At 43.7% G+C, this 24,934-nt stretch overlaps 1 protein-coding gene and 1 long non-coding RNA gene across 21 annotated transcripts in view; both read right to left on the reverse strand.

Annotated features, from left to right (window-relative positions):
• The window catches only part of SUSD4 (sushi domain containing 4), a 148,765-nt gene extending 140,838 nt beyond the window's left edge, over positions 1-7,927 (reverse strand). For 9 of the 20 annotated variants that reach the window (XR_012428794.1, XR_012428795.1, XM_074026902.1 and 6 more), the window contains exons 1-2: positions 7,192-7,330; positions 6,405-6,590 (exon numbers count right to left, since the gene is read on the reverse strand). Coding sequence is in view for 9 of the 20 variants with exons in the window: in XM_074026902.1 (XP_073883003.1) it covers positions 6,405-6,555 (151 nt within the window). In the remaining 11 variants the exon portion in view is untranslated. Of the gene's footprint in view, positions 1-6,404; positions 6,591-6,847; positions 7,069-7,191; positions 7,331-7,656 lie in introns of those variants that run through there. The other 11 variants (XR_012428796.1, XM_074026903.1, XM_074026886.1 and 8 more) reach the window with 3 other exon arrangements.
• A 1,829-nt stretch (positions 7,928-9,756) lies between these two features.
• LOC135970211 (uncharacterized) lies at positions 9,757-24,415 on the reverse strand. The gene is made up of 3 exons (XR_010585801.1): positions 23,908-24,415; positions 11,385-11,530; positions 9,757-9,930 (listed from the first exon to the last, which is right to left on the reverse strand). It is a non-coding gene; the product is annotated as an uncharacterized lncRNA (long non-coding RNA).
• Positions 24,416-24,934: the final 519 nt, after the last annotated feature.

Below are 24,934 nucleotides of genomic sequence, written 5' to 3' on the forward strand. Positions count from 1 at the left end.
AAATTACATGAAAAAGAACCACTCTTAGGAAGGCTCTCACTAAGGTAGCAACAGAGCGCAGAGAACCATCAGAAGGGAATGGTGATGGCAGTGACAGTCACTAGCAGAAGGCCCCAGAAACCACCCACTTGTTTACTCACCTTTGGCAGAGCAGGTAAGAGTCAGGCACAACCCATTCTGACTACCTTCTTCCAACAGGCACAAAAGGACAGGCACATGGGTTTCTGTCCTCTTACTATTCACCATTCAGAGCCCAAGATTCAGGCACTCTGGCCTTCACTTTGTTTTGAGTTGTGGGATTTTTCTTGTTGTTGTTGTTAATGATTTGTTTACATGCTTTCTGCATTTTGCTCACAACACAAAAGATTTCCCTTCTCTCAGGGCAGGGGGTGTTCCAAAATATTTGATAACTCAGCTTAAAGAAAAATGTTTGAGTCAAATACAATATGAAGAAAAAATGTATTTAGGGATTGGGATTTCCAAGCCCTGGCATGCTAAAAGAAAGATTATCATTAAAAGAATAATCTGGGTCACCATGCCCCACTTGTAAGCTAGGTGATCTTGGACAAGTTGCTTAATCTTTCCATGCCTTCTTTTCTTCTTCTATATAATAAGGACAAATAACGAAATCTACTTTATACAGCTGTGAGGAATTAAATGAGTTACTATACACGAAGTGTGGAAAACTGAGTTGGTATGTAATAAGCACTCTTCAATTATTATTGAAGTATTATTAACAATTTGGAAACTTTTATCAATCACCCAAATGTTGGCCAATTTAAAATTTTGTCCCTTTTCCCAATCTCCCATGGTTAACAATAGTTGAACAGCTCATTCTTATGAGAATGGACCAATAAATCAATAAAATATGTAAGAATATACATCTATCCATCAGTCCTAGATACTGTGATTGGTTTTGGTGAAGCAGGACCATATTTGTATACAAATTTGAAAGCCTATCCTTTTGCCCCTTTCTTTCCCTCAATTCAGAGGCAATAATCCCAATGATCTATTTAGACATACTGTTACCATGTGTGGTTATTTCAATTGTCAAACAGCAAATAAGCTTTCAAAGCAGGGCAAGGATAAAGAGGAGCAGTCTGCAAAATCACTTTTCTCATCAGAATCAATAGAAAACACTAACATGAAATTTTAAATCAAATGTAAAATATGTGTGAAAAAATAATTTTATGCATGCTTTTTGCATTTAAACTTTTGAGAAAACACCAACCCTTACTTGTATGTTTTCTCAGGAGCAAGAACTGTATTCCCTTAACTGTGTATCCCCAGGATATACAACAGACACTGGAAAAAGATGGATGGACGGGTGGGAAAAAGAGAGCCGGCTTTACCCAGATTTTAGAATCCATCAAATTCCTGTAATCACAGAATCGAATATTAGTGGTATGAAAGGAACTGAGTCAAGGGTAAGTCATACCACTTGACCAAAGCTAGGTGGCAATTTAAGGACAGAGGCTGAACTTGAGTTCTATCCATCCTATAAAGAATGCAGAGCTCTTGTTTATACCACAGCTTCCCATCTAAAGGTAAGCCTCCTTGGTTTTTTGCAAGCTTTGGAAATATGTCTCTGAAACCAGGAACAGAATAATTCAGGTGCTTTTCTTCAAGTATCTAATCAGTATTTACTGGAGACAGGTCTTCACCTACATTCTTCATTACATTCAAAAATTAAAGAACCACTGATTCTCTGATTTGCCTCTTCAGGCCTCTGAGACAAGAGATTTGCTACTTGTTATACAAAATCCTTCTGCCTCCAAAAGCTTTCAGATTTCACCCACTGGATAAATCAAAAGAGTTTCCATGCTGCTTATATTAAGGTAGCCTTTTGTTGAAGAAACATACATTAGAGTTAGAGGAGCTGGGACTTTGTGTACAGATTAAATGCAGTTTGAAATTGTGAATTTTAGATGTAGCATTGAATGAAAAGCTTTCAGTCTACCATGTAAGAAAGTGTTTCTCAATAAAACCAAGGGACTTAACACCTACAAATCAGTAAGTCAGTCAGAAAGCATCTGTTTCTACCTGCTGGCACACAGCACAGCACTAAAATGACATGAACCAAATGAGGGTTCCAGGAGCTCAATTTAGCTGCACTAGGACCATGACTTGGGTATGCAGAAAGGGCAGCTAGACCGGGGGTTTGCATGAGTCAGAGACCTAGAAACAGAGAAAAGAAGACAAGCCAAGCTCAGATGATATTTTGCTCCTGCTCTCCACCCTTCAGTGGGTTCCCCACTGCCTGCTGTGACTTTCAGAAGGCCCCTTGGAGCTTCTAGGACTTTTACAATAAGGTTCTAACCTATTTTTCCTTCTACCCTACTGATTCCTTGCAGGTATAGTATACTCTAGATTAAAAGACTATTTTCTGCTCCCTGAAGAGTCCAATCACATAACCACCTCCACACCTTTGCACGAGCTATCCCTCCACCTGAGATGCATCCTCCCTCCCCACCATCCTATCCTAAGTGCCACCTCTTCTCTAGAGCGTTTCCTGATTTTCCTTCCAACCTCACAGACTACCATTAATTGGATGTGGCCCCAGCTATCATGAAACTTTTGCACTTTTGTAAAAAGTAACTCACTCATGGTAATTATTTTCTAAATGGTATGGCAGTAATTTGGGAGTCTTTTTTCTTGCTCTCAATCAAAATTAGCTGAACATCTATGTGTCAGATGTTGTGCTGGGTGACTGAGACACAAAAATGAATAAAGTCGAGGTTCTTCCCCTCAGTGGGCTTGTGGTCTAGTATACGAGACAATATTATTATAGAGGGTTGCAGCTAGTGCAATGGAAACCCAGGTAAGGGAAGAACTTACTGACTAAAGAAATATGAGAGAGGTTATGGCATTTAAAAGTTGGGGATAGAGAGAAATCGGAGAAAATTTGCTCACTTAGGGAAAAAATGAGTAAGAGAGAGTTGTAGGTAAAAATAACATTTATGCAATAGTGCTTGGCTCAGGACAGGGGATAGGCACTCAATGTTTATTGAATGAATAAAGCAAAGGTCTCCAAAATTATGGCATTGTCTCAGCCCCCTCCTCCCTACTATTACTTATATTTACTAAGTGCCTACATGTTTCCCATCCTTCACACCAACCCCATAAATTAGGCACCATCATCCTCATTTTATAGATGAGGAAGCTAAGGCTCCCAAGTCCTGAGACCCCAAAGCTATCAAGTGGCAGAGCCTGATTGAGTTATTTATTATATAGAAATGTGCTAAAGTTATTTAAGTTATTTATAATATAGAAAGTTATTTATAATATAGAAATATAGCTAAAGTATTGAGTTATTTATAATATGGAAACGTGCTAAAGAATTCACCTTAAAGGAGTCACTTGTTGAACAAACTCTTGGCTCTCTTCCTTGAAGCCTGGGGGTGAGGGGTACTCTGGGCATCCTTCAAAGCCCAGCAGATCTCTGGTCAAGTGTACTGGGGCAGAAAGGAGAGAAACGGCTGAAACCATGCTCCATGCAGATTCCACGCACGGCAGGGTCCTATATGTCCCCACCAACCTAATATGAGTTCTTGCACAGCATTTGGTCTCAGTGGCCCCAAATGAGGGCCCTCTTCCTTAATGACAAAAGACAACCTGCAGAGAGCCACCCAAACATCATCTCAGGACAAGTCAGGCTTATAAAAGTTTCCCTAGGGTTCAAAGAACTGAATTGGAGCTCTGGCATTCTAAGACAAAGCATTTCATTTTTGATGGAGTTCTTGTTCCTACTTTTCTTTGTCTAATCATTTTCTCAATGTCTGCCTTTCTAGCTCAGGCTTTTTCTTCAATACTTGTACTGGGCACATGGTTTTTTTTCCTCCTAGCTGAGACGATTATATCTTGCCATTGTGGTGTTCCTTTTCCATTGAAAGCAATCAAAAATGAAAATCCACATTTCAGAACAGTGTCTATTAAATATATACCATTTTGTGTATGAAAAAAAGCACTCTCTGAGGGCTGATTTTCAGCTCTGTGTATCACCTGAAGATTAGATAGTGGGTGAGACTTCTGCTCCTCACAGGCCATTTGCATTTAGTAATCGAGAATGATGGCAGAAAGTCTGGAGTAGAAGCAACTTATTTTAAGGAATGCCTTGGTCTCAAGCATTGCTAATCAAAGTGTGGTCCTTGGATCAGCGGTAACTGCTTCACCTGGGAGCTTATTAGAAATGCAGAATCTCAGGCCCCACTCCAGACCAAATGAATCAGAATCTGCCTTTTAACAAGATCCCAGGTGATCTGTATGCACATTAAAGTTTTAGAAGCACAGGTCTAGAGCTAAGGTGTATTTGCTTTTATTGCCTTACTGGAGCCTCCATGTGCATTTCTTTCCTAAGAAAAAAATTCTCTGTATAGTGAACTCCATAGGACATCCCCCACCACCCTTGCCTGCCCAAAAGGTTTATTCATAGAAGAACTGTGAAGTGATAAATATTCTTCCAGAAATCACACTCTCAGCCTGAAGGAGTTCAAAGTGAAACGAAGCTGATGGCTAGCTTCCTGCAGCGTATGAGTGCCTAAAAAGAAAGAGCTCCGAGACTGACAGGTGACAGGAAACCCTTACTCCTATCCTCTTCTCCAAGGCTCTGGATATTTTTGCCTGGCATGATCCCCCCCGAGGAAGGCAGGGAAAAAAGACATGCTATAGGAACCTTAGAGGTAACTGTCATAAGACCGAGGTGGCCATGACATACACTGAGCTCTGAAATGTTGAGGAGGATGCTCTGTAAACACGACCAAGCAGAACCAAGAGCACAAAACAAATCTCGGCTGTGCTCAGACCTCACCCATCCAATAACAATAGTCAAGACAAATGTAAATGAACCTTGATTCACTAGTCTGTCATCTACAGAAGATAAATGGACCAAGAAGATGGAAAATCACGTGGACCTGGTTTGAGAGAATGAAAGCTAGAACTGGGAGGCAAAAGCAGAGAGGAGGGGAGGAAATGATCCAGATTCACCAAATACTGTTCTGCCCCTCTATTCCCACTCATCTGTGAAGCAGAGCTGGTGTCCACGGCAGATCAGAGGCTGTGACCAGAGCCCTCGCAGGCCACACAGGTGCTGGCCTGGCCTCACACTTGACCTTTTCCTCCATGAAGAGGAAGCCTACCTCAGAGAAATCTCTATAAAAACTACAAGCACCCAAAAAGTTATTCCTTCTTAAAACAAATATACAAAAATAAAAATAAAAACCAATGTCCACCCAAAGCAAGAGTTTTTTCACTAATTTTGATACATATGCATATTGCAATAAACACCTTTATACTCTGGGCATCTTTCAGAAGTCTAAGTTGGAATGCCTGGGTCATTGATTACTCTGTGTTAAAGCCCAACGTGTTACACCTCTCCTCCACTTTTACTAATTTTTCACTCATTTTTTTTTTCCATTTTCACCTTCGAATTCTCTGAAACAGCAATATTTTAAAACGCTAAAATGGTTTATTTATAGCTATCAATACTTGCTTTTCAACCAATTATAATTTATTTATATATTAACAGTATCTCAGCTCCTTCTAACGTCCATATCAACAAGCTCTAGAGAACGTTTGCAATGGACAGTAATGACGGACAGCAATGAGCAGTGGAGGCAGGGAGACTAGGCTCTGAAATTCAGACAGGAACTCCATCTGTCTTCCTCTACCACAATCAAAAGATACCCCTCCCCCAGAACCAAATACGTTATAGATTAGCCGCCCACGGAGGCTGAGGCTATCAATTTTATTTCAGCTAACTTCTACTCCATAGAAGAGCGATTCACTTTATTCTCCGAAATCAGACCTCGATGAGCAAAGCAAACTGTCAGAGGCACACCTGAAAGAACACCTCTGCATCTCCTCCCCGCCCCCAACATACACAGACACGCTGCACACGCAGGGAAAGGGAAAGTTAACTTTCAAATAAACCTGCCCCTCAGCCAGTCTGACCATGTTTCCAGACCCTTCACATTCCCAAAGGTGGTTCTTACAACTCTTGCTTAAATCCAGAGGCTGAAATCTGACTTCTATCTGCTGAAGGCATTGACAAGGGTCAGAGGTCCACAAATACATCACTCCCCCGCCCCCCCTTTCTTGGCCAAAGTGGTAATAATGGGCCAGGCTTTATTGTCTTTCCTTGGGAGAAGCCAGGCCTGGAGGCTGGTGGGAAGCTCCAGACAGAATGTGGGTGTGTGAATCTGTGCGGGCTCCACAGGGGAATTTTCAGGGAACTCCAGCGGTTTCGGAGAAGGACGGCCATAGGCTGGGACGCAGGCACCCTCGCGTTGTCAGATCCTCCTGAAGTCTGGGTGTATGGGGGAGGGGTGCAAGGCTGTCCTGGCAGCTAGGCTCTCTCTCCCCTCTGGGCCATCCCTAGGCCCTCCCAACACAGCTGGGTCACTCACCGCCCGTTAGCTGTGCAGGGCCGAAGCACAGCGCCAGCTGAAACCACAGGATCACGGCCAAGAGTCTCTGGGGGGACTGAGGTTGCTGCTGCTGCTGCTGCTGCTGCTCTAGAAATCCATCTCCAATGCTCGGGTTCATTCCATGATACATCTTTCATCCAGAGAGGGCATCCAGCTTGCAAGGGTCTGCAACCAGAAGCGGAACACCACAATAAGCCAGTCTGTCCGGGCTCGGGGGCCACGCTCTCCCTCCTCCGCTCTGGGACCCGGCGCCTCGGCTTCCCAGGCTCCATCCTGGTTCCTCCCCCGCGCGGCCCCCGCCCCCTTTCCCACGGCGAGGTCCCCCGCCTTCCCCCGAGCCGGGTGCACTGAGTAACAGCCGCCGTGGGATGCTGCGCGTGCTGGTGGATGGAGGACAGGAGGGAGGGCAGGGGTTAGCGCACATTGGCTCCACGCCGGTCCCCGGGATTCAGCAGCTGTGCCCACCACAGGAAAGTCTAAAGCCTCCCCGCGTCTCGGGGCCGAGAGGACACTTTTCCCTGGGCCTATACATTGCACTCTGGGAATCTCACAACGTGGCACCGTCTCCCCCAGCTACTTCTCTGGTTTTCCTCGGGATTGGGATGGATCCTACTGCCCCAGTCCCCACTGAGATTTCAATGCGCTGTCAAAAAAAAAAAAAAAGAGAATTTCTCCCTTGGGGAGCAGCACCAGGCACCAACTCCCCCTCCCCGGCCTGCGAGCGCCTCCCCGGGACAGAAGCCCCTTCCGGGGCTTTCGGTCTTACCTGTGGGTCTCATGCATGCAGCTTCCTTCCCTCCTCCGCCTCCTCCCCCCGCCAGTCTAACCCGCATCTGTGCGCGACCTCTGCTGCCGCCGCTGCGCGAGCGAACGAGACGGAAGCTTCGGCGGCGGCGCCCGGCTCCAGCTCCCCCGCCCGCGCACTCCCTCCCCAGGCGCCCCCGAGCGGGCGGGTGCGGGGGGAGGACTGGAGCCCGGCCGCGCGCCCCCGCGGAGGCGCCCGCGCGCCCGCTACCTGAACTCGCGAGCGCGCGGCGGCGGCGGCGCGGAGAGAGGGAGGGGGCGGGGACGGGGTGAGGTGGGGGGCGGGGACGGGGCGAAGGGTGCGCGGGCGCGCGAGCACGCGCCTCTGCCAACCCAGCCGGCGCCGCGGCGGGGCCGGCGACCGGCGAGGGCGGGGACGGGTAAGGGGCCAGCCGCCGCGACCAATGGGAAGCCCGCGCGCCTGCACCTGTCGGGGCGCGAGGCGCCGGCTGCCGCTCTCGCACAAGCACGCAGTTGGGTCGCCCCTTCCGCGGCGCTGGACTGCGGCCCCTGCCCAGGCTGCGCGCCAGGTCAGGTGCCCACCCCGGCCTCCGCGCTGCCTCTGGTGCCCCCAGCCCGCGGCGCGGCGCGGCGCAGGAGAGCGCTCCGCCCTAGAACTGGCGCCGCGGCGGTGGCTCCAGACCCGGGACGAGTGCGCAGCCGGCCGCTCCCATCCCCAGAACGCTCGCCACGGACTCGGTTAACTTGAGCACTGCCAGTTGCTCAAGTCTCTTAATTTCCCGCTTTAACCCCTCCCCGCTCCCACCTCCGCCGAGGCTCTGCGCGTCCCCGGGGAGACCGAAGGACGACCTGAGGCAGCTGAGAGACACTCTCCCCCTCCCCCGCACCCGTGGTATTTTCCCTCTGCCAGCCGCAGGCGTTGTGAGTGAGGACCCCTGTGCGGTCTTGGAGATGGGCGGGCCCCTCGGAGCCTCGGCCTGGGAGGCGCTCCCCTGGGCGGGGAAGCGGGGGTGGCGGGTGATCGGTGACACGCAGGTTGGGTATCTGGAGGAGGGGAGGCTTCCGGGGTCTTAGATCGGAAGCCAAGGGGTCGGTGGTAATTGCCCTCCCAGCCCCAAGTGGAGAGAGTTGGCCTGGTCGGTCCCCTCTCTCTGCGCCGATTCTTTTGTGGGAGCTCAGCCCGCAGTGGTTGCAGCTCTCACTCCCTGCCGGCTCTGACCGCCCGCGGTCGGTTTCAAGATAGGGAAGCCCGCATTCCAGCCGCATTGATTAAGAGGTGTCAGGTAATGAGGTGGCGTCCACCCGCCGCACTTTAGAACCAGTGACACTCCATGACTCTGTAGCAATTTATGGATATGAAAACTATGTGCCTGATACAGCTACCAAATCATCCCTTGCTTCTGTCGACTTTCCCAAAATCTCACATACTGATGGTAGTTGGGAAATTACAGCTTTTACTGTGTCAACTCTTACTGGGAGTGATTTTAACACATTCTTTCAGGATAGATTAGCTTTTAGTAGATAAGTTAAGCTCCGTTATTTTGTTTTTTGTTTTTGCGTGTGTGTGAACTTGAGATGGCAGCTTTACACAAAATAAACAAGATTTTGACTAGCACAAGTCCAGCTTTGATACAGCTTGTACTTTGGGACCCCAAAATATTAGTAGGGGACCTTCCACCTTCCCAAGGTCCTGTGACTGTCTCTACAGTTTGAATATTTATTCCATTTTTCTTTCTTAGTAAATTTTCTAAATCTTTTTAAATATCCACCAGATCAATGACGGTCAGAAATATTTGTTGACCATGCACATGTTCTTAACAATTGTAAGAGGTATATCCAAGTGCTGTTGAAATCTGTTCTTTGGCTGGAGTACAATCTATTTTTACAGAGAATGTTGGGACTGAAAGGAACATTCAAGTTTATCTGATCCAAACATGGGATCTATGCTTGAGTCTCCTCTCTGACATTTCTAATAAGTGGTCATTCAGCCTCATTGAATACTTATCAAGGTAGCCTGTTTATATTTGCCAGCAGGTCTCTTAGAAAAGTCTTTCTTATATTGAACTGAAATCTACATCCCTGAAACCTTTACCCACTGATTCTGGCTCTCCCCTGTGGGCCCATGCAGCTAAATAGAATTCCTCTTTCTTAGGAGAGCATCTCATGGCTTTGGAGATGGCTTCATGTTCCCTTGAGTCTTCTCTTCTCTGGGTCACGCATAGCCATTTCCTTCAGTGCTGCAATTCCCAGACTTTTCACCAGCCTGTGGCCTTTCTCTAACCCAGTTTCTCAATGATCATCCACCCCCAACAATCAAAGTTTGTTTCCAGAAAGAGGCCCTACTTTCGTTCTGTGGGTTCTGACCAGTACAGGCCAGTAGTGTTGCTTTCTGTATTTTAAACAACTTGCTTCTATTAATTCAACTGAAGAAGACAAGCATTTGGAGGGCAACTACAGCATAACATATTGTTATTATTATTACATATGTTGTTATTATTAATCATTTTCTACATTATCCCATGTATTATTTTTGTAGGGCTGCCAAAACAAAATACCACAGACTGGGTGGCGTAAACAACAGACATTTATTTTCTCACAGTCCTGAAGGCTGGAGGTCCAAGATCAAGGTGCCGGCAGGGTTTGTTCCTTCTGAGGTCCCTGTACATTGCTTGCAGATTACCATCTTCTCCCTGTGTGATCACATGGTCTTTCCTCTGTTGTGTCTGTGTCCTCTTCGCCTCTTTTTATAAAGACACCAGTCATATTCGATTAGGGAACACCCTAACGACCCCATTCTAACTTCATTGCCCTTTTAAAGACCCTGTCTCCAAATATATTCATGCTCTGAAGTACTGGGAGTTAGGGATTCAACCTATAAATTTTGGGGGGGACACAATTGAGCCTGTAACATCCCACAACAAAAATACAGTATATTTTTTAAAGTGTAAAATATAAAACAGAAACATACTCATCATGGGTGAGGATGGTGAAGACAAAGGAGGTCAGTCCATTTTTTTGGAGACCATCCAGCCAATGAAAGCCTCAGATTTGAAGTTAAGACAGTTCAGGCCGGGCGTGGTGGCTTACGCCTGTAATCCCAGCACTTTGGGAGGCCAAGGGCAGATCACAAGGTCAGGAGATCGAGACCATCCTGGCTAACACGGTGAAACCCCGTCTCTACTAAAAATACAAAAAAATTAGCCGGGCATGGTAGCGGGCGCCTGTAGTCCCAGCTACTTGAGAGGCTGAGGCAGGAGAACGGCGTGAACCCAGGAGGCGGAGCTTGTAGTGAGCCGAGATCGGGCCACTGCACTCCAGCCTGGGTGACAGAGCAAAGACTCCGTCTCAAAAAAAAAAAAAAGTTCAACTTCTTCCTAATAGTTTTTCTGCCATTCCACAGCTATTTCTATGAATACCTTCTACCTAAGGGAGTTTACAAAAGGAGTCATCTTGAATTTATTTTGTTATGTATTTTTCTGAAGAAGAGGAAGGAAATGAGGGTAGATGGAATGTAGAAGAGAATATGGTTTACTTCCTATTAAGTGGGAGCAGGTATGGAAACCTGACTTTATCTCTCTTCCTCTCTCAACTCCAGAACCAATACCACTGGGGACAGGAACTAAAGCAAAACCTCAGAGTCCTCCTCCCAAAGACAGGAGAGCACCAGGGGCTTTTTTTCTTAGAGACTGTGCCCCTCGTCTGATTACATGCCTTCCGTCTACCCTCCATGCATGAAGTTCCCCACTGTTTTCACTCTTCTTTCCTCGTGGTATATATTATGATTTCACTTTTGGTGGCCAGTAATAGTTCACTCTATATATAGAGTTGAGCACTGACTATGAACTGGACAAGCTTCTAGATGCTGGGAGTTCAACAGTGAACAAAGACAAAAACCCCTGCCTTCAGCTTTGTGCAGTAGCAGTATCATAGCCAATGAGGTTTATCTCAGGTGATTATTGCTAATTGAAAAAAACCCTGCCTTCCAGGAACTATTCTAGTTAAGGAAGACAGATGAGAAGAAAAGAAGGAAAACATTTTCTGTGCTAGATGGTGTTAAGCGCTAAGCAGAATAATACATTTGGGAAGAGGTAGAAGAAAAATGTAGGTTACAGTATGGGCTAAGTTGTAACAAAGTGTTCCAAATATATAGTAAATTAAATGGAAGTTTATTTCTCAAATATGTAAATTTCTTACCGTTGGAGGTACAGGGCATGGTAAAATGTCTGGGGCATATCTGCTCCAGAGTCATTCAGGAACCTAGGTTCCTTCTCTCATTACTCTGTTGTTCCCTGAGGTCTTCATTTGCATCATTGAAGCTGGATCGTTGGCATTTCTGGGGTCTGGCCCAAAGGAAAGCCGTTGGGGGGTGGTATGGAGAGAAAGAAAAGAAAAGTATAAGGTAACAATTTTCTTTCAGGCAAATGAGGAAGAAGTTACACAAATTAGTTCTCTCACATTATCATTACTGAGAACCTAGTCACATGGCCATACCTACCTGCAAGGGAAGTTGGGAAATGTAGTCTTTATTGGACAGCCTGGAGACCAGAAAGAAGAGAATGGATTGGAGGGGACATGGGAAACTGGCAGTCTATGGCACCTTATGTATGAAGATAGAGATGGTGACTTATTTTTCTTAATCAATATTCAAAGGAAAATAAATCATTCACACCAATCTCTTACTGACATTGAAAACCAGACTGGAGCCAGTTGTTCTTCTCTTCTGGCTTTCCTCAATCCTGCACACCCAGGAATACACACAATCAACCAGAAACCCTTTAATGAGCCCAGAACATACCAGAACATGAGCCTGGCATGGTACCAAATGCTGTGTTTGGGTGTAAATCTAGAATTTGCAAAGTATCTGATTCACCCATTGTCTCTGCCTTGGAGAGACACTCAGCAAGGAGACAAGCTTCAGGGGCTGGAGTGTGGAACAGGATAAATAAGCTCATTCAGTCACACTCCCATCCATTCTTCCTTCCATTCGAAGTGCACTTACGGTGTACCGAGCATATTTCAGTCATTGTGCCAGGTATGGAGAATACAAAAACAAAAACACAATCCTTACTTTTAACAAGTTTATAATCTATGGGGAGAGTTGAAAGACAAACCTGCAGTTATACAGTCATGGGGTAATTGCTGTAATTGGAAAGTACATAAGAGAAGGTGGTAGGAAAGGGGTCCTGGAGGTGACCTCATATGTCATATGAGGGTGTCTGTGTGTGTGTGCGTGTGTCAGAAATGAAGGGGAAAGGATATACAGTGAGTTTTCTAGGCAGAAGGAATAGCTTGTGCAAAGGTCAGGAGGGAAGGGTTGGGGACAGAGACCAAGGTTAGAATTTAGAATGCAAGTTGGAAAATGCCAAGAGATAAAACTTCTGAGAAGCACTCGGACCGTATTAGAAAGCCATACAGAAAAGTGTAGCTTGTGTCTGCAGACCGAGGGAGAAGACCATGGAGGGGTGGGAAGAAACTGGAGAGGTGAACCAGAAAGGGACTATTGCCCATTGGCCCATAGATACGTGAAAGGTGCTCAATATCATTAATTAATTGGGGAATGCCAATTAAGACAAGAGACACTGTTTTCACCCATCAGATGGATTACAAATACTATGTTTGATAATATCAGGTGTTTGGTGATAATGCAGGGAAAAGGGAGCTCCAATATTCTGCTGGTAGGATTATAAATTTCTGTGTATTGGCCACGTCTTTTATTTTCTGTATTTTGATGCTTTGACATTTGGGACCTTGGTGACCCTCAAGGGGCTGCCCTTCCCAGAACTAGACAATTCCTAGAGATGGTAGACTACACCCCCTCCCACCCTCCTCTATGAGCTGTCACACTTAGGACCACTATTCTCTGGCCCTTATCACCCCAGGTCCAGGTACCAGACAACTAGGCACAGCCCCTATGCCCCAGAGTCCACTGAAGCCATTCAAACTAGTCCGCTGAAGCCATTCAAACTAGCCCATCTTAAATCTGTTTACACTGCCTCACCTATTCCTTCCTGTGAAAGTACAATAAAGGCTCTTGTCCATGTTCCCCACCACACTCTCACTCCTTCTGCCTCTAGACCTACCTGGTGCTTCCCCACGTGGCCCTGCATGGTGTGCCATACCCCTGCCTCTAGGCACCTCTGACTCTAAAAACTTTTTCCTTCATGACAGTCATTTCTATGTCTGTGTGTCTTAACATACCTAATTAAAACAAATCCCAGGCACTTTTAGAACAGGCCACCACTAGCAAGGAGGGGAGGCTGGGCACAGTGGCTCACGCCTGTAATCCCAGCACTTTGGGAGGCCAAGGCGGGTGGATCACAAGGTCAAGAGATCAAGACCATCCTGGCCAACATAGTGAAACCCCATCTCTACTAAAAATACAAAAATTAGCTGGGCGTGGCAGCACACGCCTGTAGTCCCAGCTACCCGGGAAGCTGAGGCAGGAGAATTGATTGAACCCAGGAGGCAGAGGTTGCAGTGAGCCGAGATCGCACCACTGCACTCCAGCCTGGCAAAAGGGTGAGACTCCATCTCAAAAAAAAAAAAAAAAAGAAAGAAAGAAAAAACGAGAAAGGGATCCTGCAATTGCACTGTTCAGCATCTACCCCTAAAGAAACCCTGATGCATTCACTTGGATACTTCGTCTACTAAACAGAGATGGTGCCAGTACTTACTTCACACAACCATTAAGGGGAATGGCATTATTCCTGAAGAGCACCTAGCACATAGTAAGTGCTCAGGAAAGTAGATCCAAAGATATTCACTGCAGATGTTTTTCTAAAAGTGGAAAATTGGAAATAAGCTGAATGATGGAATGACTAAATAAATTGTGGTCTAGTCATACTAAGGAACACTATGTAGCCATTAGGAATAAATTAGATTTCCACCTAAGAACAGGAGAGCTCTGTGAAACATTGTTGCTGAGCAAAAGAAGCAAATTGTAGAACACAATGTACAGCAAGATACAATTTATGGAAAGGCAATACCATAGATTTTCTATGGATTTATATGAACACAAAAGAAAAAAGTCTGAAATGATTCACCGCAGTGGGGTTACATCCAGGTTAGCGTGAGCAGATTGAATTGTTTGGGAAGGTTGGTCAAAAATACTTTAGTTTTATTGCTATGACTTTTATTATTTCGGGAGTGGTGAGGAGATTATGTAATACTAGGGTAATTAGGAACTAATTTGAAATTCACAGGATGCGAGAAAAAAGATAAACAAAGCGGTTAGAAAGTGGGAATGAACTTGGGGCTTAATGAGATGGAGTTAACTTTGAGAATACCATGAAAAATAGAAATAATAAGATCTGTCTCATAAGGGGTTCTTTGACTGAAGGCTTTCCCTTGGACGAAGAAGGGAGGGATGTGCAATAATGTTAACTGCTAAACTCGTTGCCATTTTGTTAAAGAGCAACCTTGAGCTCCTCTCCAGAGCTTCCCCTCCTCATAGGAGGTGGGATAAGAGCCCCCTCTGTCCCTCCCTGGAAGTTTCCTCATCCCACACTATATCCTTAGCTGCGAGTTGGCTGGTTTCCTGTGATAATTAGGGTGGGTTAAACTGCCATAACAGATAAGGCAAAACATGTAATGACTCCAATGTAATAGAAGTTTCTTTTTCTCTCATAGGACAGTCCAGGGTGATGAGGGAGGGGCACAAATTGGGGAGTTGAAGATGAGTGGAGTTGGGGCACAGCAGTCCTTCAGGAACCCAGGCAGAAAGCAACTTTGTTCCAGTCAACACATGGTTTCCAAGAGTTTCTGGTCTTTGCCATTTCAGCTGTTTTATAAGATTTAAAGATGGCTGGACACACCACAGTGGCATTTGGATAGATGAAAGGTAGAATTCTTTGTTACTTACAGCTCCAAACAAGAAAAGACTGCCACACAGGGCCACACAGAGATTGCACCAGGACTGTTTGGGCCTGTTTATGTACGGCAAGTGGAATGGGGTTAGCTAGGTTTTGTGGACTCCCTGTGAACTGTCTGATTTGAGTAATTTGAGTAATTTCAGCGGGCTGTGGAGCATAGTGGTTACCTCTGGTTGTCTGGGACTCAGGGCAACCAGGGCAGTGGCCCCATATGAGTGCCCAAAAAGGGAATTGGTTGAGTGATTGGGGTTGTGGACTCAATCAGCTAATCAAGAAGCAGAACTGACCAGCCTTAAGCCAGGGCCTCAAAACTTGGGTCAATACAATATTATATTTATATAATATATAAATATATATGTGTACATATATGTTATCTATATTACAGTATACATATTTATATATGTGTTACATATATTACACTATATATAATTATATAATATGTAATATATTGCATAATATATAATTATGTATATTTTATAACTACCTATTCTATAATATGCACTATAATATAATTAATTATATATAATTATAAATTTTACATAGAATTAAAATTATATATTTTACATAATTATATATTATATAACATGTGATATATAATTTATATATTATATAATATAAATATATATTATACCTTATATAATACAAATATATATTATACATAAATATTTATATAATTAGATATAATACATGCCATTCGATCATTAAAAAGTCAGGAAACAACAGGTGCTGGAGAGGATGTGGAGAAATAGGAACACTTTTACACTGTTGGTGGGATTGTAAACTAGTTCAACCATTATGGAAAACAGTATGGCGATTCCTCAAGGATCTAGAACTAGATGTACCATATGACCCAGCCATCCCATTACTGGGTATATACCCAAAGGATTATAAATTATGCTGCTATAAAGACACATGCACTCGTATGTTTATTGCAGCACTATTCACAATAGCAAAGACTTGGAATCAACCCAAATGTCCATCAGTGACAGATTGGATTAAGAAAATGTGGCACATATACACCATGGAATACTATGCAGCCATCAAAAAGGATGAGTTTGTGTCCTTTGTAGGGACATGGATGCAGCTGGAAACCATCATTCTTAGCAATCTATCACAAGAACAGAAAACCAAACACCGCATGTTCTCACTCATAGGTGGGAACTGAACAATGAGATAACTTGGACTCAGGAAGGGGAATATCACACACAGGGGCCTGTCATGGGGAGGGGGGAGGGGGGAGGGATTGCATTGGGAGTTATACCTGATGTAAATGCAAGTTGATGGGTGCAGCACAGCAACATGGCACAAGTATACATATGTAACAAACCTGCACGTTATGCACATGTACCCTACAACTTAAAGTATAATAATAATAATAATAAATAAATTAAAAAAAAACATGCCATTATATATAATGTATTATTATATGCATATAATTATTTTTCTTACATCAGCCTATGGGGAGAAAGGATAAGGCATATATGGGCCAGACCCCAAAGTGGCCCACATCTATTCTGCCCTCATTCCATTGACCATAATGAGGTCACATGGCCAACTAGTCACATGGTCTCACGTAAGTGCAAAATGACCTGGGAAGTGTAGTCTCAGGGACAACTGTTCCTAAGGTTGAAAGGAAGTTCAGATTTCAATGGGCAACTAGCTGACTCTCCCAAAGGGCTGTAAATTAATCTACACTCATAATTTATTTGCTTTTTTTTTCTTGCTTTGTTCATATTTGTTTCACCTGCTTACATGGTAAGCTCCTTTAGGGCAAGGACCATAATGTTCTCTTGCTTTGGATGCTTTCCCCAGCAATTAATTCTGTATCCAGTGGGGTTCTTAATGGATAAGCTTCTCATTAAACAAGCCCCAAGTAATTTCAATATGCAAAGGTAACTGCCACTTCAGAGTCGGTGTAAATGTCTGATACTTAGAATATGATTTCAGCTAGTTAAATTTATATCACTGGGGTAAAAAAACAACAACAGAAATATTCTCTGGGCCTTTCACCTTTTTATTTAATTCTGAGTTGGATAAAATGCTTCCAATAACTTTAAGCTTTGGACTCTGTATAGCAATATTTCGTTCTTGGATTAAATTAAACAAATATTGCTAATGAGATGGTTCAACATCATCACCACCTATTGTCATGTTTTCCATTTCAGTTGACTACCAGGTAAAGGTAAATCAGTGCTTTCAAAAATACTTTCAGTAATTACATTTTAAAATGTTATTTTCCTGACCTTTTTCTTTCATCTCATTTTCTATCACACTGCCTTCATTTTCTACCATACTGCCCTTTTTTTTTTTTTTTTTGGTTTCTTAAACACTCTTACCTTTAAAACCACTGTCATGGACATTTTCTTCAGGAGGGTTAATACTTAATGGCACCAAGAAAAGGGGTGAGAAGAAAACAAACCTCAGCTATGAAATCACTTACTCGACTTTCATCCAGAATTTATTGAGTGCCTAAAATATGCTGAACATAATGCAAATCCATAAAAATGCAAATAGACATCATCTCAGCCTTAGAGCTCATAGTCATAAACCCAGGCCTATGTTTCTTTTATATACATTTTTAAAATTCAGGCACCTATTCATTCAACAAATATGTATTGAGTTCTACTATGTGCCAGGCACTGCTTTGCATGCTAGAAATATACAACTAAACAAAGCAAAGATTCCTGTCTTCCTGGAGCTTATATACAAGTGGAGAGAGATAGGCAATAATTTATCTCCACTCCCTATATCTCCAATCCAGAAGTGATTTTTTTAACCTGTGAAGTTCTCTGATATTTTAGCATCTTTCCTTTGGCAACTGCTACTATCTAGAAGGTGTATCCAAGTTGAAAAAGAACAAGGACTGGATCTTAATCTTTATATCTACCACTATGGCTAGGACAGGGTTAATAAATGCTCATTGGCTCAATGAATGAATGAATTTGTCTTTTCACAAAAGCGTAACCAGTGTAGACAAAGCAAATGAAGACTCACAGGATGCTGAATGGGCTTTTTAAATTTCCATTATCTGAAGGTATACTAGTCCATTTTCATACTGCTATGAAGAAATACCCAAGACTGGGTAATTTATAAAGAAAAATATGTTTAATGGACTTACAGTTCCACATGACTGGGGAGGCCTCACAATCATGGTGGAAGGCAAAGGAAGAGCAAGGCATGTCTTACATGGAGGCAGGCAAGAGGGCGTGTGCAGGGGAACTGCCCTTTATAAAACCACAAGGTCTCATGAGACTTATTTTCTTTTTCTTTTCATTTTTGTTTTTGAGACAGAGTTTTGCTCTTGTCGCCCAGGCTGGAGTGCAATGGTGTGATCTTGGCTCACTGCAACCTCCACCTCCCAGGTTCAAGCGATTCTCCTTTCTCCTGCCTCAGCCTCCTGAGTAGGGGGATTATGGGCGCCCACCACCACACCTGGCTAATTTTTATATTTTTAGTAGAGGCGGGATTTCACCAGATTGGCCAGGCTGGTCTCAAACTCCTGACCTCAGGTGATCTGCCCGCCTCAGCCTCCCAAAGTGCTGGAATTACAGACGTGAGCCACCGCACCTGGCCAAGACTTACTTTCTATCATGAAAACAGCATGGGAAAACCCACCTCCATGATTCAATTATCTCTCACTGGGTCCCTCCGATGACAGTTGGGGATTATGGGAGCAACAATTCAAGATGAGATTTGGGTGGGGACACAGAACCAAACAATATCAGAAGGCAACAAAGTAGCCAGAAGCCGGATGGGATTTGCTTCCACACCCCTACCCTGCCTTCTCCCTGCCTGGTTTGGGGGCTGGGATGGAAGGGCACAGGAGCAGACTACATCTACCATTGTAGATTGCGTTGCAAGTAAATTTTGCAATGGGCTTTATATCATGATTTTTTATTCTCAAGGGAGAATTTTAATTATATAGTTATCATAACAGTATGAGAAAAATCTGGAAAACTTCAAGGCATGCCTGGGACATTGTGGACAACCCTTTGTGCCTAGGGAGCATGTGTGTTTAGGGGTGGATTGCAAGGTGGTTGTTAGAAATACAGATGGAACGTCTTATTGGGGTCACACACAAAAAATTGAACTTTATCAAAAGACAGTGGGAAGCCATCAAGTGATTTTTTTTAAGTTCCAGGGTACATAAGCAAGTTTGCTGCACCTATCAACCCATCACCTAGTTATTAAGCCCAGCATACATTAGCTATTTTTCCTAATGCTCTCCCTTCCCCAGCACCCCACCCCTGACAGGCCCCAGTGTGTGTTGTTCCCTTCCCTGTGTCCATGTGTTCTCATTGTTCAGCTCCCATGTATAAGTGAGAACATGTGGTGTTTGGTTTTCATTCCTGTGTTAGTTTGCTGAAGATAATGGCTTCCAGCTCCATCCATGCCACTGCAAAGGACATGATCTTGTTCCTCTTTATAGCCACATAGTATTCCATGATGTATATGTATCACATAGATGCTGGTGAGGCTGTAGATAAATAGGAATGCTACTGGTTCAACCATTGTGGAAGATGGTGTGGTGATTCCTCAAAGATCTAGAACCAGAAATACCATTTGACCTAGCAATCTCATTACTGGGTGTAAACCCAAAGCAATATAAATCATTCTATTACAAAGATACATGCACGCGTATGTTCATTGCAGCACTATTCACAATAGCAACATGGAATTAACCCAAATGCCCATTAATGATAGACTGCATCAAAGGATTTTGAGTGAGGAAGTATCATGATCAGTTGAACCAGATACTAGTCTTTTAGGAAGCATGAAGTCTGGATGGGAAAAGAATAGGACAAGGAGACAATGAAGAAGCTTCCCAACCCAGGTAAGGGATAATGAGGTATGAACAAGAGCAATAGCAGCAGCCAAGGGAGGTTCTGAAGAGGGGCAATGGTAAGATCTCAGGGACCCCTGCGTATTGAGGGTGAGGGAAAAAGATAATGCAAAGATGACATCAAGACGTAGAGTTTAAGAGACTGAGCTATAAACCTATAAACCTGCTAACAAAAGCAGGGAATACAAACAAAAAAGGAGATTTTGTGAGGATGGTTATGAATTCAGTGTTGGAAATGTTGGGTTTGAGTTGCCAGAAAAAAGTCCATATGGAGATACCCAGTAAGTGGTTGGAAACTCAGTCTCATGAGCTTTGTAGAGGGCTCCAAGGAAGAGAAGCAGGTCCCTGAGCTGCTCCAAGGCTGTCGGCTAAAGCCACAGAATAGATGCACTTGCATAAGGAGTGCACGATGAAAAGGGAGGAGGCCCTGGAGAGAACTTTTGGGACCTGTGCTATAGGAGAAAGAAGAAATGGAGGGAGTGAGGGAGGGAGAACAGTCGGTGAAAACAAAAAAAGGGCAGTGGGTCTTAAACTGTAGAGAGTAGAAAAAGTACCCAGAAATGTTAATGCAGACTGTGAGGCCATCCTGAGGCTGTCTCAGGGGAACCAGATTCAGTAGGCCTGGAATGGGGTCTAGGGACATGCAACTTAAAGCACATGCCTGCTTCCTTTTCTATTGAGCCCCAAATTCAGCATCTTAAAAAACAAGGAAACATTTTTTATCTCATGGTTTCTATAAATCAGGAATCTGGCTCCAGGCCCTAGGCCTCTGGTGAGGTTGCAGTCAAGTTGTCGGCTGGGCTGCAGTGATCTAAAGACTTAACTTGGGTAAAGGATCTGAATGAAGATGAGTGTCCTCATAACATGGCTTCTGGCTCCCCAGGAGCAAGTGATCCATGAAAGTAAGGCAGAGACCACAAGATCTTTTACGACAAAGCCTCATAAGTCACACTTGTCATGTCTGCAAAATCCTATTGTTTACATAGATGGGTTGAATTCAGTGTGGGAGGAGAGGTCACAAGGGTGACAGGAGACACAATCAGGAGGCCCACCTTGAATAATAAACATGTTCTTACACCTCTAGACTGATTTTGATACCAATGGTTCTCGGGTGCTGTGGCTCACGCCTGTAATCCCAGCAGGTGATTGTGAGGCCAAGGTAGTAGGATGGCTTGAGCTCAGGAGTTTGAGGCCAACCTGGGAAACAGTGAGACCCTGTCTCTACAAACATTTTAAAAGTTAGCTGGGCATATTGGCATGTGCCTGTAGTCCAAGCTACTCAGGAGGCTGAGGCAGGAGGATTGCTTGAGCCTGGGAGGTCAAGGCTACATTAAGTCATAATCCAACCACTGCACTCCAGTCTGGGCAACAAAGTGAGACTCCTTTTTAAAAAAAAGAACCCAAGTGACCCTTGGAGAAACACTGGGTGGAGAGAAGAAAAAGTAAGCAAAGTAAGTCAAGGAAGGAAAGAAATTCAGTCGAATGGAAGATGGACCTCAGTGCCAAATAGAACCAAGAAATCAAGATGAGACTGAGAAGAGACCACTGGGAGACCACTGGATTTGGCCTCTAGAACATAGTCTTGACCTTCTAAACTCTAAAACAACACTTCTAGAGAAACACAACATTTTTAGAAAATGCAACCTATGGTAAGAAATATATTTTACTTCAACACCTGGTACATAGTTCACCCATAGATAGAAACAAACATTTCATGACTTCATATCTACGTCTACTACATGAGAAGCACTCATATTTCTTATTGTATTATAAAGTATGTCTTTTTTTAAAATGCTAGCCAAAGTCCACTAAATTGATGTTGTTGATTGTTAATGCATCTTGAGCTGAAGTTTGAAAAAACAATGTGAACATGTCTGAATAACAAAGATGATGATGATGATGATGATGATGACAAGTACAAGAAGCACATTTTGAGTGTTTATGCTAGGAGTATACACTATTTGTTAAATGTAATGATATGAATTATCTCATTCATGACAACCCTATACTTCAGTACTACTATCACAACTTTAGATGAAAAATTTGAATACTTAAAGAACTTAAGTAAGTTGCCCAAGGTCATATGATTCAGAGATCAAAACTATAATTTATTTTAATCTAAGCAATATGACTTCAGAGTTCACATTTTAGAACTCTGCTGTCCAATATGGAGGGCACCAGCCACATGTGCCTCTTTTAATTTTAATAAGTTAGAATCAAATAAAATTAAAAGTATGTTTCCTCAGTCATGTCAGCCATATTTCATGTGCTCAGCAACTTCCTGTGGGCTCCATATTGGATAGCACAGATGCAGAGCATTTCCCTTATCTCAGAAAGTTCTGTTGGACGGCGCTGCCGTAGAGCTAAACTATAAGGGTCATGGGAGATGGAAGTCACCTGAGCATAGTTGTAAGGAGAGAGAGAAAAGAAGGAAGAGGAGTCAAAATAGGGGATGCAGGAGCCAGCAAGGGCCTAGGGAAGATGGAGGGACAGAATCAGAGTAGGGGGAATGGGCTTTGGCAAGAGACAGGGTCAATTTCCACCCTGTGTCAGAAAGAAGGAGACAATGGATGAAGACCCAGCGGAAGGGGAAGTTGAGGAAGTTTCCTTTTATGACCTTGAACTTGTTTAAAATGTAGGGGCTGAGAACAGGAGCAAAGAGTGAGTGGGCAAAGGTGTGGTCAGGGGCTTGAGTCAGATAGAAAAGATTAGAAATCATCCCTGCACTAGGTGACATATACAAATAGAGGCACTGATACCTACCACTGACTGGCTTAGCAGTGTTAGACACTGGGAATTTTAATTTATTTTTTCTTCTTTTTTTTTTTTTTTTTTTTTTGAGACAGAGTCTCATTCTGTCACTTAGGCTGGAGTGCAGTGGTGCAATCTCTGCTCACTGCAACCTCTGCCTCCCGGGTTCAAGCAACTCTCCTGCCTCAGCCTCCCGAAGAGCTGGGATTACAGGTGCCTGCCACCATGCCCCCAGGTAATTTTTGTATTTTTAGTAGAGATGGGGTTTCAGCATGTTGGCCAAGCTGGTCTCGAACTCCTGACCTCAAGTGATCCTCCCACTTCGGCCTCCCAAAGTGCTAGGATTACAGGTGTGAGCCACCGCACCCAACGTTTAGACACTGATTTTGTTGTTGTTGTTGTTGTTGAGGCAGAGTCTCACTCTGTCACCCAGGCTGGAGTACAGTGGTGCAATCTTGGCTCACTGCAACCTTTGCCTCCTGGGTTCAAGCAATTCTCCTACCTCAGCCTCCAGAGTACCTGGGACTACAGGCATGTGCCACCACACCCGGCTAATTTTTTGTATTTTTAGTAGACACAGGGTTTCACCGTGTTAGCCAAGATGGTCTCAATCTCCTGACCTCGTGATCCACCTGCCTTGGCTTCCCAAAGTGCTGGGATTACAGGCGTGAGCGACTGTGAATTTTTAGTGCAGTCAATCATTTAATTCATTCATTCGACAAATATTTATCAAGTTCCTGGGTGGGGGTGAAAAAAGCAGGTGAGATCCTTTCTCTCGTGGAACTTACTGGAGGATGACTTGGTTAATCAAATCTTCACAGAACTCTCAAGTGTGGGCCTGCAATGAACACACCCACCAAGGCGAGAAGCTGCTACTCTAAAGGAGCTGTGAGAGTGTATAGTAGAGGATTTAATCTGATCAGGGATGGCTCTCCCTGAACCAAGACTTCAAGAAGGAACCTCATTCCATGCAAAGGGGAGAACAGTTAATGACTCTCCCCAGAGGTATGGCCGAGCAGAGACCCAGGTAGGTGGCTGAAGGTGCTTTCAAAAGGTTCCTGTGGACAGAAGTGGTTGCTGAATGCACAGACAGGGCCACCCACAGTTGCTGAATTCTACTCCAGCCCCATGTGTGGGTGGCTTTGAGTGAAAAGAACACTATGAGTTGCCCACTGAAAATTCTTTCATAGTATAATAAAACTGGTCGATGCAGAGGTTGGAATTTAAGTGGGCTGAGGGTGCCCTGCCTTACCTAACGTCAGCCAAGGATTCACAATGCACGGCATATTACAATACATGCACAGTCAGCAATCACAGCAAACCATCCATCACCAGACTTCTATTGCAGTGCTATCTTCCCTTACTTCTAGCTTTCTGAAAAACAAATTTCATTTAAGGTTGAAAACTTCATGCTCAATTTTAGCAAAAACAGAAATTTTTTTTTAAAATGGAACTTTAAAACCCTCACACATTTTTTTTAAAGTTTCAACAAAACACATTCTTTAAAATAAAAAATGAAATTATTCAATGTAATGCCTATGTGATGCTGAGGATTAAAGAACTCCAAATTGGATATGTTATTAAGTGAGATTCTTTCCTCAAGTTTCCACTGGGTCAATGTCTTCCTATGTTTTAACACTACAAACTATTTGTAATAACATTTCAAAAATCAGCAACTTTATCACACAGTTTTGTGTTTCTGTGTCAGTGTTAAGTGATCCAGTAACTGCAGCTCAGTCCTGTTATCTCCCTGTGGAATTGAACTCACTGTCAACTCTAAGCATACTTATTTCGAGTTCTTCCCTTCTTCATAAGATTTGGTTAATTATCATCTCCTGCTTTTAATTGCATGAAGGTTACAAATGTGAAAAATATTAAAATCCTAAGATGCAGCAAAACTAGAAGTATTTAAAATACTCTTCTGCTCTCCAGGCTACACGTGATTTTCTCTGGCTATAATTATGCAGTCCTAGCACAGAAGGCCATCCGGTGTGAGGTTGGGGTGAGGGACCGAGGTCCGATCCTGACTCCACTGCCGACTAATTTCGTGATCTTGAGCAGTTCTCTCTTAGAAAGAACAGTTGGCTCAGAAAGAACAGTTCCTACTTCGCATAGTTGTGGTAGGGTTTGCACATAAAGCACTTTGAGCAGTGCTCTAACACCCGCTCAATATGTATCTGCCATCATTTTTATACATATAACCTCTCATACACATGGAATATTTGCATTGTGGGTAAGTGATTGTTTCCATGGTAACAACTTTCCTATTTCTAGGCCCT

Source organism: Macaca fascicularis, chromosome 1, assembly GCF_037993035.2.
Source record: "Macaca fascicularis isolate 582-1 chromosome 1, T2T-MFA8v1.1".
NCBI lineage: Eukaryota > Metazoa > Chordata > Mammalia > Primates > Cercopithecidae > Macaca > Macaca fascicularis.